The sequence below is a fragment of the Alternaria ethzedia genome (genome assembly GCF_023757985.1).
Source record: "Alternaria ethzedia strain BMP 0044 chromosome Unknown scaffold_9, whole genome shotgun sequence".
Taxonomy (NCBI): Eukaryota; Fungi; Ascomycota; class Dothideomycetes; order Pleosporales; family Pleosporaceae; genus Alternaria; species Alternaria ethzedia.
The window spans coordinates 469,378-484,183 of NW_026056202.1; the positions used below are offsets into that span (position 1 = coordinate 469,378).

Genomic DNA, 14,806 nt, shown 5'->3' on the forward strand with positions numbered 1-14,806 from the left:
ACGCGATACTGCACTTCAGCCGCTATTTAGTGTAGATAAGACCTTGTTTATGGGACTTTGAAGCCTGTTATGGTGACGGAGAGGCGCATTGCATCTCAAGCGTCTCTTCGGCAGGCGCAGAACACATGCCAATGGCCTGCGATAACGCGAAGTGAGCAGCGAGCCATCACTAATCGCAATATATGCACAAAAGATTCGTAGTTCCAACGATGAGACTATCCTACCACTCACAATAAACAACAATATGAACCTTCCTCTCTAGACCCGGATATTGACAATCCGTGATATCATCAGGGTTGTCTTTCTCATCAGCCTTCTTACATCCCACAGTCTTCCCCAATCCCATACTAGGACAATGGAGCACACCGGGATTAGTTCCGTCGCTCTAGTACTCGCAGTCCTTTTCTCCAAACAGTGGCATAGTGAAAGTGCCGTGCGGCCACGGCGGGCTTGACAGGGCTGAGGCATCGGACCATTGCCGCGAGACATCGTTGAGGATGGGTACGCTGCAGCCATCCGCTTGGGTGTTGGGTTTGATCTCGAAGAATGTCCAGTTGTTGTAATCTTCGCCATTGCCTCTTGTGTTTCGGAAGATCACCGACAATGCTTTGGTCGGAGGTGAGGGTTGGGTTGGCGGCGGAGGTTGCGATGCAGAGGATGGCTTGGGCGCTACTGAAGATGATTTCATCGTACTAGGCTGTGCCGGTGTCCACGTAAGAAACGGAGTATCCGTCGCCAAAGAAGACTTTGAAGTTGGTGATGATGTGGCTATCGACGAGGGCGGTGGGCTTGAGCTTTCGCCGGTTGAGTCGCTCAATGACGGCCTGACCGTTGTCTGCAAGGTGGACGGAGTAGGTAAGGTCGAAGCTGGTGATGGGATGGGTGATACCGATGATACCGACAAGCTGTTGCTAGGTCGAGCACAAGTGTCGCCATCTTGACGTTTCATCAAAGCCTCGAACTCTTTCCACTCTGCTTCGTCCGCATCCGTCACCTCTCTTCCTCTGAGCAAGCGCAAGTCTTTACCACTGGATGCGACGGACCGTTTCTTTGCCTGAACGACCTGATCTGGGAATGGCTGCCATGTGTCTCTGTAACGGTAGGTCGGAGCATCCTCAAACCAAAGCTCTATCGCCGCAACTTGCTGCGGATTGCATCCGCCTTCTGCTCGCACGAGAGCGGCTGTCACGGGGTCATATTGAATGTAAAGCTTGCCTTTCGGGGTCAGATCATCCCGATTATTTTCCTCAGCCGGAGAGTAGGGTATGATTAGTGCGTCATTCCGTCCAAGGATGTTGTTTAACAGATCTTTGATCTTGTCTACTTCGTATGGATAGTTAATGTCGTCACTGGCCGGGTTGATAGCAAAATCTCTATACGGCGTAATGATGAACGCACGTACTTTGTTTTCTGCAATGTTTTCGAAGCCTTCGCCGGGCACAGTGAAAACTGTAAGGGGGTGGGAAAACTCCAGACTACCATTTCGGAGAACATCCAATACCTCACTTTGGAAAAGCTGTGGCTGTTCCATGGAAGGTTTTTCCCAGATGTGGGTAAGAAACATGCGTTTGCGGGAGATGACCACGACGGATGTGCAACCCCATAGGTTGACCAGGTGCCAATCGTCCGCTGTATCCTCCAGTGGGAACGACAGCCCAGTCGTTCCTCGGCCCTGTTCAAGAGAGCCGTAAGGGTTAAGGCTATCGTGGATCTGATCAAGGAGCCATGCCCCAACATCACCTGACAGAGTTAGTCGACGTCAGTGGAAGCTGAGTATTACATATGGGCGATGCATGTCAGTAGCTTCCAATAGCTTTAAAAGGATACAACCAGCTATAAGACAAGTCACATACCGTTGTGTTCAGGCCCATACGGGCTCGAAAGACTTCGCTTCGAGACATGACTAGTAGAGTGGCCGGTTTCCACTAGTGCAAGCCCTTCCGCGCTTAACTGCTTCAGCCCTATATAATTAAATACATTAAATTTATTCTAAAATATAATTTATTACTTAATTCTAGTTTCTATACTAAGTAATATTATCTTTTATATACTAGTTTCTACTATTTTAAAATAGCCTAAGTAGCTTAAACTCTATACTATATTAGAACTTATAAACTATAAAGTATAAGAATAATATTAGTTTTTATATATTATTTATTATTACTATAAAAGCTAATTTAGTTTATAAAAGTAGTTTTTACTAAAGTAAGTATATAAGTATATTATTAAAGGTAAAAAAGTAAACTTTATATAGCTAATTTCTTAGCTAAAAAAAAGACTTTAGCTACTAAAGTTATTTTTATATAAGTAAGTAGTATATTTAATAAATAAGTATTATATATACTTATCTAAGTACTTAGAAAAAGTAAGTATAACTTTATATTTTATATTTTTTAAGCTAAGAGTAATAAGTAAAGTTACTAATAAATACTAAGTATTTTTATAATAAGTTTACTAGTAAAATATAAAGTTAGTAAGTAAGCTAAGTAAGTATAAATATTAAAGTAAATAATTATTATTAAGTAGAAATCTAAATCTTAAGTAGTAATACTTATAGCTTAAAGAGCTACTAATTCTAAAGAGATAAAAACTATTACTAGTACTCTAAAAAATATATAACTAAATCTTTTACTTACTCTTAAAGATATAGTGTTAAGTAAGCTAAAGCTTAGAGCTTTAGCGCTACTACCTTTAAAGTAGTTAAAGCTTCTAAATTTTTTAGGCTAGCTAAAAAGCTATTTTATAAATACTAAATACTTTATAAGAGAATTATAATATAATTATATACGCTTATTAGCTTATAACTAATAGAGTAATATATTCTAAAGCTTTATAGTTAAAATATATATACTAAAATTTCTCTTAGTAAAAGTGTACTTCTTCTATTCTTTATATTTTAATAATAATAATAATTAGAATACTAAAGATTAAAGACGTAAGTAGCTTAAATCTAATACTAAACGCTGTACTAGTACATTAAATAATTTATAAGTCTTCTTAGCGCTTATAAAAATAAAACTAATTTCTTACTAGTTATATTACCTTACTTACTAATACTTAACTAAATTATTTTCTTATTTTTTAATTACTATTCTCTAAATTATATTACTCTTACTATAAGAAGCTACTATAAGCTACTTTATATCTACTAGAAAAGAAACTATTAGAGAGACTATTCTAAAGGCTATTTTAGTAGCTATAAAATAAAATATTATCTATAATATAATACTTAATATCTTAGGCGCTCTAAGAAGTATTCTAAAATATATAAAGAGCTACTTTATTAATACTATTAAAGCTCTTATTAAAACTTTTATTAAAGCTTTTATTACTACTATCTTATATATATATTTACTTAGAGTAAAGCTATTAATTATCTTTTCTATTAGCTTTACTATTAAGAAACTTCTTATTACTAATATATATAAGTTCTTCTACTAACCTAAGCTTATTATTAATATAGATTAGATTAATCTTATTACTATAAATACACTAGAAGCCTAAGCTATTTATATTTATACTTTTACGTATAAACTAGTACTAACTATAGAACCTCTCTCTAAGCTTATTTATAATACTATAGTTTTATAAATTACTACTTTAAAGAAGATTCTTAGTTATCTTAATAAAAAATTAGATAAAGATAAGAAAATATTTATAAATAGTCTTTTAAGTATTACTATAGTTAAGTAGATAAAAGCTATAATAGTTATCTAGAATTATTCTTAAGTAAGTAGTTATCTTTACTAGTTACTAAGTATCTAGATAGTTAATATAGCGTTGTATTGTAGTTAATAGAGAATAAATATAGCTAGTTCTATTAGTAGTATACCTATTACTATATATTATATTATTTTTAGTTATTTCTAGTTATAGTATAAAGAAAGTTATATAGATAAGTATAGAATAAGTCTAAAATAACTATATTACTATAGTAATATATACTAAATTAATATTAAAATTATTTAGTAGTTCTAAAAGAGACTAGCTTAAAGTCTTTTAATATCTTTTAATATCTTTTAATATTATTTTACTATAAAGATAATACTAAATTAGGCTTAAGATACTAGTAAATAATTATAAAAATAATTACTATTATAAAAAAAAAAAGTATAAGTAGTATAATTATATATATATTATAAAAGTAATAAAGATACTATAGTATAGTTACTTTATATACTTTTTTTTTTAACTTATTATTATATATATAAAATTTAAAGCCTATAGTTTATTATTACTATTTTATAGTACTAGTAATAACTTAAAAGTAACTTAGAGATAATAAGCTAACTATACTTTCTATATTCTATATAACTTATACGCAAGGAGATACTCTACTAAAGAGAGAAGTATCGCATCTCTAAGAACCTCTTCCGCGCTTAACTGAGGGTTGCGGAAGTGCGATACAGCAATGGTCGTGTTTGAGGAGATAGCAATGCTTTCAAAAGCTGTGGGAAATTCGGTCGGTGCAGGTACCCTAGTCGCCAATCTTCGCACCTTTACATTACAGTTGTCGCAGTCGGGGGCACATCTCTGTCTAGTAGCCGTTGTTGTAGACGTAACCGTGGATGAAGAAGTGGAACCAGTAACATCGCATTTGGTGATGGGTGCACCGCATACTGTGGTGCAGACATCACCTTGCGCCCGCTTGTTTGGCCCTCCTTTGGTCGTAGTTGCAGTCGCTGTACACGCAATGTCGCAGTTGCTAACAGTTGTTAGAGTGCATGTAGAGGATGAAGTCTGCGTAGGTTCTTCAGTCTCTGAGACTGAGTCAGAGGGCTCGGAGGCTTCGTCTGGAACCACCTCGTTGAGAGCATCGAGTAACGGCTTGAGGTCGTCTTGTAAGCCCTTGACAGTATCCACTGCGGCTGTCGTTCCGCCGATAACTGCATCCTTCACCTTGTTGGTAGTGTTGATGACACAGTTGACGAGCGAGAATGCTGTCTTGAACAACCCGCCGAGTAAATCGCGTTCACTGAGAACATCGTGCAATTCATGATCTCGTTCGCTTCTTCGGCGTTTTCCAGACCCACATGGCTCAACTCCGTCTGTTGGCTTTGGTAGCTTGGCCAGGAAGCCAACTGCGTCGGGTATAATATTGTCCAGCTCGTCTGTCACCTCGGTGACATGAGCGACAGGATCTTCTATCCAGTTTTGGAGAATAGGAAAAACGCCCAAGATGGCTATGGATAGATCCGACGCACTCGACTGGACTTCGGTTCCAGTGGGTACCAAGGTAGTTACTGGCAAAGGAGGAATGGTGATACCGGGAGGAGGTAATTGGCTATTTGATGTTGCGAGTATTGTGGAGGCAATGTTGAACGCTGAACTGACTACAGTAGGCTGTACGGTTGAATGGAGGCTTGTCTCACCACTGGCTGTAACTCCCGTGACGGAACTTGATGTAGTCGTTAAATTGCTAGCACTGGATACCGCTGGGGGAAACGTGGAGGTACTCGACGAGACTGGGGATGGAGTGTAAGACGAAGTGATAGACGAGACTGAAGGGGGGCCCGAAGGTTGGGAAGAAGTAGTAAGTCCTCCAGTTGAGGCCTTCGACAAAGATGCAATTGTGCTGGTATCCACGACGGTATCGTTCGTCTGCGTCGCCGAAGAGAGACTAGTGAACGAAAGGCTCGAGGAAGCCGTCGTATGTGGTCCATTGAGTGGAGTGGAAGGTTTGACGATAGGGATGCTTGTGCTGTTGGCCGGCACCGGGAATGGGACCTCACTCTGGAAGATCACGCTGCTGCTTCCGGTACCTGTACTGATCTGTGCCTCGATGAATGCCAAATGGGAGAAAAGTAAAGCAAATGCATTACCGCGGTGTAGGGGTTTCATGACGACGTAGTGATGCAGGAAGAATGGAACGATGGGGAGAGTACTTTGAAAGCTCCTAGAATCATGATCTTTGTTCAGCTTTATGTGTCATCTGGATGGTCAGCGTGCTTGCGCTTCCATCCACCTACAGTCCAATTTAGATGTTCTTGCATACGCTCCGTGTGGTAATTTTTTGCATTTCCGAAGCGCTTGCAAAGGATTGTCGTTGATGTTCTAAAATCGGGACTCAGGACACGTATTCAGCCTTGCATCTCGCTGTCCATTTCTGCGCCGCGAAGCAGCGGTATTGCGAAGGAGCGATGTTGTCAGATCGGTCAGCGAATCCAAGCAAAGAAAAAGACGGATGTTTGGTCCCCGAAGAGGTTTTGGCCCGTGGCGTAGCGTCATACTCTGTCGAGACCAGATGCTGATGGCCATGGGGGCTGATTTGACGATGCAGTTTACCATGTTTGTGACTTGTCTGACGTTGCTGTACCAGCGGAATGCCAGGTGTATTTCGAATGCGAATCTACTAGACGGAGTGGTAGAGTTAGGAGAGGGAGATGTCGATGTTGAACAGAAGGAAACGATTCGAAGGTGACGAGGATGAGTGCGACTACCACTTACAGGCCGCACGGACGACCACGAGTCCGGCGCTAACCCCATGGCGACCCCAGATGGCCATCCATCGTTTTTGGGCAGTATCTGAAACAGTACGCCGCATACGCCGCATGATGACGGCAATTCTACGGGGGGCCAGTCAGATGTATTTATATCGCGATCGCGACTGAGCGAGCAATCGAAACCGTCGCTTGATCTCACCACCCGGCTACATTCCTCACCTGTGCACACTGTGCACCACCACCGGATTTCACCATGCCGCCGCATGCCGCATGTGCTGTTACCAAGAACTCGGAAACCGACCCATACTACCCAGTATTTCTGCAGTCGTGCGAGGATAATGACGCGGCCATTGCCTTACAACTGGCACCGGATCGCGAGCTTGGGATGTTAACATATGGTCTCCGCCGAGCTGTTGAACGCGGACATCTCGCCTTAGCCAACCAATTACTTGGAGTAGGTGCCAAATGGGATACGCGCACAGTGCATCTTGCATCCAGATCCCACGAAACCGTGAAGTGGTTGATAGAGTCTGGTTACGACGTCAATACCAGCGTAGCCCGCGGTAATACTCTCCTCCTGTAAGTCTGCACGGCAACTGCAACTACATTAAATAGCTTATTGGCATTAGATTCGTTGTTCAAGAAAACGACGAACCGAGCATTCGACTGCTCCTTAAACTAGGAGCGAACCCCAACCTCGGGCCACCGAAGAAGATGACAGCGCCAGCGATGATTATGCGTCCCATATCCAACTGTGGCCACACACTCAATAGCGCAGCCGTACACTGTAGCCCAGAGATATTCGCTCTATTGCTCGCTCATGGTGCTGTGCTATCCAACTCTACACCGCTCCACCGTGCAGCGGGTAGTATAAGCGACAACAGAATTTCAATGCTTGAGTATCTCGTCGGAGAGCTAGGCCTCGACATCCACGGTATGGACAGTGGACCACCTATACCAGACGAGTGTTGCGGACGCGAAGGCACATCACTACACTGTGCTCTCCGCCGGAAGCGATACGAGACGGCTAAATGGCTACTGGAGCATGGTGCCGACCCCGACAAAGGCGACTCTTTCGGGACGCCAGCAAGAGCATTGATGAGGCGCCTCCCTGATGACAACGAGCTTGTGGTTCTGCTTCGGGAGCATCGAAAGAACACTAAGTCCATCGCGCACTTCTGAGGAATAAGTTGGACCGCCGGAGTCAGATGTATGTATCGTTGAGTCGATGAGATTGCGACCATTAGCAATGTACTTTTGCAAAAATCTAGCAAAGAAAGTTACTGGTACTCAGCTCACCAAACTTAGTCTGCTATACACACTTAACGCGCTTCCTACTCTCCTCCTCACTATCATCAACATCGCAGTCCTCGAACTTCCTCTTAACCCCCCTCAAAACCAAACACCTCACCTCAGGCGCCACACCCCCATCCCCACCCACCACCACCCCCCTCCCCCAAGCCCTCTCAAACCTCCACCCCTCTCTAAACACCACCACCCCCTCCCCTTCATTCCCCCTCCCACTAGGCCACCCCTCCTTCTCCCACCTCTCACTCGGCACCTCACACCCCTCCCTCAGCCCCTGCACCACCCTCTCCCACCTCGCAACCGTAGCCGCATAAACCGCCGTACCCTTAGTTGTCATATCCCCAACAATCTCCCTGTACTTCGCCTTATCAGCGACCAACCGCCTCACCCACCCCCTATCCGCTTCCACCGCCCCGTAAAACGCACATTTGGAAGCATAGGGACGGAGGAGGGGACATGTGGGACCGCAGCGGCCGCGCGTGGAAAGGGGGCTGCAGGTGAGGCAGTAGGCGCCGAGGGTGTGGTAGAGGTTGTGCATGTGTGTGCGGGTTATGAGGGATGCTTTTATGATGGAGAGGGAGTGGTGGAGAGCGGAGATGCGGAGCAGCATTTGGGGTGTTGCGCGGGGTTGGCGCTTTGGCTTGGGTGGGGAGGAAGAGGGGAGGAGGAGGTCGAGCCATGATGCTTGGGCGACTGTTGGTAGGGCGACTAGGGCGCGTGGCATAGTTCGTTCTCTAGAAAGTGAGCTATTGCTCTGTCTGAAGAGGAAGAGCTTGATGGGTATCAAATGTATATCAATATGGAGATTTGGGTAATACAGGTTGTATCTGGCGATGGTTCAATGTAGTGTGAAGGTTTGGGTCAGAAGAACAACACATTGTGTTAATGCTACAATGGCTCACTTCGAGAAGGTCATGGTCTCACCCAGCTGTTGCGGTGGTGGTGGAGAAACATGAGCTGAAGATGTACATTGTGGCAAGCGATTGCGTTGTGAAGTTGCGTTTGAATTCGGGCACGTGTTGATAATCAGCGTGGTACTAATTTCAGGGTGATGTGTCCCGCTCTGCCCGAGATGATGTTTGCTATTGCCAGATGATTAAGCTTTCGTACTCATCCTCTTCCACATCTCCTTCATTCACCTCCTTCATCCTTCCAGAACATCTACAACAATGCGGTCGGAATCCTCTTCTCGCCCAATATCTGATCAAAAGTCGTCGGAACATGGCGTTGCTCTCTCTCCACCTCCTGATTTCTCATCCTTTCCTCTAGCTTATCCCCGGTCCCTCCATTGCTCCGCTGTTCCTGGACGGGCAGCTGCGGTTGAGGCGATTTGACCGGCTCTGAACCAGCCACAGGACTGAGCGGGACATCTTCGAAATCAGGTGAGTTTGAGAGCCTGGCGAGGTTGAACGAGAGCTCATTGGGTGTTTCATCGAAGCTAAAGCGGCGTAAGAAGGGTGGCGTGCTCCCAGTGATTCGGATAACTGGAACGTTGGAAGAAGTCTTCGCGCGGACGTGGGTGCTCTGCATCTTACTGTCGTGTCTCTCAGTCTCCGCCTTTCTCTCTTTCGTGCTACTGCGCTTCACAGCAGCTTTGCGACTCAGCCTCACGGGGTTACTGCGAGGGCCGAGTACATAGTCGTGGTTCTCAACGTTGTCGAGTGGCGCGTCGTTCATGCTGGTGTCTGTAGTTCTTTCGATGCTGAAACCCTCGCATGTTCTCTCCAGCCGTGCAGGGGCACTTCGATGCTTTTCAGCTTCCGTATGTGAAGACCCTTTTTGTTGACTGCTCGAACTTGACGGTAGACAGGTGATGCGCTGCTCATACCCATTATCGTTCACGAAGCGATCATACCGCACTTCAATATCGCGGTCACCATTCCACCTCACAAAATCTTCAAACGGCATCACGCTCTTCTGAAGTGGTGTTTCTCTCGATGCCATGTCGATTTGATGAGGGTATTAGTCGACGGTAGTAGCGGGAATATATCGGATTGCTCATTACGGTCGCCCTACTCTTCAAATCCTCACGTTGTTTGCGTACGAGAGACATCGTGAAGATGTGGTGTTTTCCAGAAGTTTGCGCAACATTGCGAACAGTGTGTGATTTCGGAGATTCGTCATGCATCTTCGAGAGTCGTGTAGAGGAGTTATGCGAGGTCCTTAGTGTCCGTGATGGAAATTCCGTAAAGTCCAAGGTGGGAGCAAACGGTTTTGCGTCTTTCAAGCCTCTTTCTCCTCTTGCATCCTCTTAACCTCCGCTTCCACCCCTTCCACACTCATCGGCACTTTCCCTCCCTCCCACCTCTCCCTCTCACTCCTCACCCACCCCTCCAAACTCAACAGCCCCACACACAAAAACCCCAAAACCTCTCTATCCGTATCAAACACCTCCCACCACTCACACTCCGGCATCTTAATCCCCGTCTCGCGCGCCGCAAGATAAATCCCCGCCGTTGCCAACTCATGCGGCTGATGCGTCAGGTAAAGGCACTGCGGACTCAAGAGCGCGGTATTAAGATGCGCGAGTGCGCGTTTTGCGAGTTCAGAGGCGCGCGGGTGGCTGAAGATGTCGAGGGCTTGCATGTATGTAATGCATAGTGTGTAGGGCAGTTGGACGTGCGTGTTGAAGCCGAGGGTACGCAGGATACGTTGTTCGGTCGTAAACAGCGTTGCGCGACGGCGCTCGTATGTGCCCTCGCTGACATAATACCGTGTCGCATCTTCCCCCGTTTTCTGCAGCTGTTCAAGATCAAAGTACGTCGCCGGCAGCGAATCGAGATACGCGTACACGTTTACGAGACTGCGCGCTGACTTTGGGTACGCAGAGAGCTTCGTGGTGAGGTACAGCGACGCGGCTGAGACTTGTTCTGCGCCGAATTCTGTGAGACTGCCGCCTTCGGGACCGAGCCAGAAACGCATGAAGATTACGATGGCTTGCGCGATTACTTCTTGTGGGAGACGAAGCAGGATGCCGGCGGCTTGCGTGAGGCGCGCGCCAGCGAAGCGGACGGAGTCTTCGAGCGTGGGTGGGATGCCATCGAGTTGCGAGCCGGAGGTTTCGAGCTGGGCGACGGTTGCCAATGGGTTCGCGAGGGGCGACGGTTGCATCTTGGAAGAGTTGGAGTGGGGTAGGAGCGAGCGCGACGGCGTTAGGGTGGTGTGGCAGCTTTTGCGCGGAGGGAAGTTGGGGTCGATGCTGTGGAGCTGGTGGACTTGCGATGGGTGCGCCTCGGTACACTAACCGTCATCTTTCTTAGTCAACGATATCAACTCCACACACGGCAGAGACATGTTACAGAGTGCCACTTTGCGATCTTGGTCGATCAAGGCCCTCAAAGAGGCTTGACGGCTCGCTATATATGCGGTGCAACCTGGCAAACTTCCATCAAGAAACCGTCTCCTTAGCTCAATTGGGAGAGCGCCAGACTGAAGTCATCAGTCACTAAATCTGGAGGTATCGTGTTCGATCCACGAAGGGGACAAATCACCGTGCTTGAGCCTGCTCAAGAAAATTCGAACCATTCTTTTTGCAAATCTTTTGCACTTTCCAACGGGCTTCACCGCTCAGTAGACGATCAGGGTACAGGGTTGAAGGGAGGTTGGGAGAGTAGGTCCGTTACCCCTCTCTGCTCACTGCCTCATTTTTTTTTGTACATATCAAGCGAGAGGACAAGCGAATGTGACAGCCATTGCGCTGGTGCCACGTAGGATGCATACGCCTCACGATGACGAGGTGGATCTCAGGATTTCCTTTGGCTTACTTGCTCGGGGAGGTGGTTACGGTTAGGATGGGGAGTTGAGGGGCGATGGCGTAGGCACTCCAATCGACGGAGAAGATGAATATTCGCTATGTTTTCTAACCTGCACGTTTGACCCTAGTGTAGGCTGCAAAACTTCTCAGTCACTTCTTAGTGTGAGGCGTAGATTTAGGTGGCCTCATGGTTGTCTTGGCTTCGCACACATAGTTGGGCTGATATTCAAACACGATGTCTAAATTATCAAACATGTTAGGCAAGTATTTGACGGAAGTGTTTCAAATCACTGCGCTGGAGTGGGCTTGTTATCCATTAGTAATACAGCATTTGAAATCAGCCTGGTGTAAACACTGTCAAACAATATTCAAGAACAGGATGACGTGGATAGCAATATCATTACTGTACTCTACGACAAACAACTTTTTGACCTTTCCCCAACTCCCGCTAAACTACATCACATTACATCACCCATAGCAAGACAATCTCAAACACTTTTGAAGGTGAACAAAAAGAGTACAATAGCATTAACACAATAAAATAACTGATTAAACGAGGGCGTAAAGGGTGGGTATCTTGCCGGCTAAATGCTATCCAAAAACCGCTAATCAACACGACTAATACACACAAAAGAAAAAGAACCTTCCGCGGTATTTCGCCCGCGAAAGATAAAAAGGAGGGAGAAGGGTAACTCTAAACATTCCCAAAGCTCAAAATGACCAACCCAATAACCGAGAGAGAAAATAGAACAATCCGATGTATAAATCCCAAAAACGCAAAGCCCAGAAAATAGATGCTGAGTGAAGAAGAGGAAGCGTGACGACTAGAAAGGAGATGTAAAACCCAGATCGAAAGCAAAAAAACGCCGGTCGTTATGTGTGCAATAGAATGCGATATGATCTAGTCGATACCAATCATGGTACCATCGCACCTCCAGTCATCCACTTCGACATCCCGGGCAGCTGTGTTGGTAGCTTCGGGGTCGATTTGGACGTGAGTGAGCCAAGTGCCCACACGGTTCTGGCCGACCTTGCGGCCGTCGCGAGAGAGACCGGCCATGGTGGAGGAGGTGACGACGGGTGTGGATGCGGGTCGGACGCGAGGGGCGGCAACGGGGGCAGGCGCGGGCGCAGCACGGCGTACGCTGCTGCTGGTGAAGAAGGCGCCACGTGGGGTTGACGTGCGTGGAGTGGATGTGCGGGCTGCGGTGCGCGCAACGGATGCGGGCATGGAGCGGATGGCGTACGAATCGTTCATGTGGTGGCCACCTGCGTTGCCGACACCGTACATTTGCACTTCGGGCTCAGTGCGGCGGATGGAAGAGACAGTGGGCGTGGGGTTGAGGTGCAGTGAGTCGCGGAGGTGAGCGGACAGGCGGCGGGATTCGGGTCGGGGGAGGTCGCGTTCGCTGCGGTTGCGTGGGGTGCGGACGCTGGGGCGGCGGGCGAGGGGTGGCGAGGGCTCGTCGGGGATTTCGATGACTTCAACATCGGCGTAGCGGGCTTGTTGCGGGTAGGGAACGCGCATGTCGTTGAGCTGGTCGCCGTCGGGGATGTGTTGGTAGTTGAACCAGGGGCAGCTGCAGGTCTTCCATGGGGCGGCGCAGACCATGCAGAATTGTGCTGTGCAGCGGCTGGATGTTGTTAGATATTGTTGCATGTGCATGATATAATGAACGTACCAGGTCATGTGATTGCAACCTTCCTTCAGCTCGACAACAGCCTTGCAGCTGTAGCATCGTTGCCAGCCCTTCTCCTTGGCCATCTCTACCAGGCGGTTGGTCTCCTCGTCCTTGGGGCATTCGCGCTTCGTGTGGAACTTGCTGTTGCAGAGTACGCAGACCTTGGTGTTGCACGTGCTGCAGCGTGCGTACTTGCGTCCGTATGTCGGGTCCATCTTGATCTTGGAAGGCTTGATCCACTGGCCACACCCTTTCGTGGGGCAGTATAGGCGGTTGGCAGTCGTGTACTCTTGGAACTTCCGGTTCCATTGGACCTTGAACTTGTCATCGAAGAGGCGGTCGGCATACTTCAATGGGATGTGCTCTGAGGTGCAGCATCGTGGTGGCATGTGAGCAGGGTCCTTTACGGAAAGGGTGAATTGGCGCTTGAGGCACGAGTAGCACATGCGATGGCCACATGCGAGCTTGACGGTCTTGGTGATGGGTAGGTCATCGTTCATGCACACGAGACAGTCGACCCTAATTGAGGTTAGCTTTGTATGGGTAACGTGACGGGGATACCAACGTTTTCTCTTCAGCCTTGCGCGAAGGCGTTCGCGAAACTGGAGGGGCCGCCTTGGAGAAGAAGCTTGACAAGATGCCCCCGGTGCTCCGACGGGCAGCATCCTTGACCGACTGCGTCCTGGTGAGTGGCGTTGGGGGAGGCGACTTGACGGTGTTGCTGCGTCGTACTGTCGGCCTGGGCTCTCGTTCTCTGGCCGAAGTATGTGCTTTTGGCTCGCGTGTAGATGAATTCCTGGCCCTCATTAGCTGAGCTACGTGTACAAGTGGAGACGGGACTAACCTGGTCAATGGCGGAACTTCGACCCTGCGGACTGACGCAGATCCAGAACCTGAATGCGGAGTGTAGGCAGTCCTGCTAGAAGAGCCGCCTTCCTCGCTTCTCTTGCGCCCAGATGCTCGTCGCACAGGGACTTCCTCAACGTGACCCATGGACTTGGGGCGGCCAAAGACGAAGTCGTCATGGTCATCAGGTATCACTGCTCTCTTGGGCTTCCGCGTGCTGTCCCGTCGCACCTCCTTCTCACGGCTGCTCCGTGGCTTTTCCTTGGCCGGTGTGCGTTTGCTGTCTGATACCACGCGATCGCGGTCGCGCCTCTTCTCAGCCTCGTTGCGTGAGTAGTAGGACTCTCTGCGCGCTCTAATATCCTCAATGTCGACCTCGGCCTGTCTCCTTGCCTCCTCTGCCCGTCGGCGCTCTCTCCTTTCGCGTGTGGAAGCTGTGGGTTCGTCGTCGTGGTCGCGAGATTTGTGGCGGCGCCGGTGCCTCCGCTCTCGTTCGTCGAGATATTCGCCGTCGTCACGGTGTCGTGTGGCCCGGTCATCGCGTCCTCTCGCCATGCCCAGCCAGGGCATGCGGGCGGTATTTTATCTGCCTTCTGCCAGCCGCGCAGGTCACAGGCTCATTAACGCTCTCGCAAAACTTCAGGACGCTGTGCAGGCGACGCACAAAAGCGAACGGGTGTGTGGAGAGTTGCGGTGGGCGTGACGAGCGAACAGCAAGCACCTGCAGGCAGCCCAAGCCGGATCAGACCAAAGTCGGCCAGTCGCACGGGGCA

At 47.8% G+C, this 14,806-nt stretch overlaps 5 protein-coding genes and 1 non-coding gene across 6 annotated transcripts; 2 read left to right on the plus strand and 4 right to left on the minus strand.

Annotated features, from left to right (window-relative positions):
- Positions 1–692: 692 nt before the first annotated feature.
- On the minus strand, positions 693–1,901 carry J4E87_004736 (uncharacterized protein; the record flags this gene model as incomplete). The annotated part of the gene is made up of 3 exons (XM_049376355.1): positions 693–867; positions 1,044–1,711; positions 1,854–1,901. 3 exons carry the CDS (start codon positions 1,899–1,901, stop codon positions 693–695), a joined length of 891 nt encoding a protein of 296 aa, XP_049233866.1.
- A 4,795-nt stretch (positions 1,902–6,696) lies between these two features.
- J4E87_004737 (uncharacterized protein) lies at positions 6,697–7,625 on the plus strand (the record flags this gene model as incomplete). Its single annotated transcript, XM_049376356.1, has 2 exons — positions 6,697–7,022; positions 7,073–7,625. 2 exons carry the CDS (start codon positions 6,697–6,699, stop codon positions 7,623–7,625), a joined length of 879 nt encoding a protein of 292 aa, XP_049233867.1.
- Positions 7,626–8,912: 1,287 nt separating this feature from the next.
- J4E87_004738 (uncharacterized protein) lies at positions 8,913–9,428 on the minus strand (the record flags this gene model as incomplete). Its single annotated transcript, XM_049376357.1, has 1 exon — positions 8,913–9,428. One exon carries the CDS (start codon positions 9,426–9,428, stop codon positions 8,913–8,915), a length of 516 nt encoding a protein of 171 aa, XP_049233868.1.
- A 546-nt stretch (positions 9,429–9,974) lies between these two features.
- On the minus strand, positions 9,975–10,862 carry J4E87_004739 (uncharacterized protein; the record flags this gene model as incomplete). The annotated part of the gene is made up of 1 exon (XM_049376358.1): positions 9,975–10,862. One exon carries the CDS (start codon positions 10,860–10,862, stop codon positions 9,975–9,977), a length of 888 nt encoding a protein of 295 aa, XP_049233869.1.
- Positions 10,863–11,149: 287 nt separating this feature from the next.
- Positions 11,150–11,236, plus strand: J4E87_004740. The gene has a single exon. It is a non-coding gene; the product is annotated as a tRNA-Phe (tRNA).
- Positions 11,237–12,406: 1,170 nt separating this feature from the next.
- Positions 12,407–14,603, minus strand: J4E87_004741 (uncharacterized protein; the record flags this gene model as incomplete). The annotated part of the gene is made up of 4 exons (XM_049376359.1): positions 12,407–13,139; positions 13,188–13,706; positions 13,753–13,983; positions 14,032–14,603. 4 exons carry the CDS (start codon positions 14,601–14,603, stop codon positions 12,407–12,409), a joined length of 2,055 nt encoding a protein of 684 aa, XP_049233870.1.
- Between the last annotated feature and the right edge of the window lie 203 nt (positions 14,604–14,806).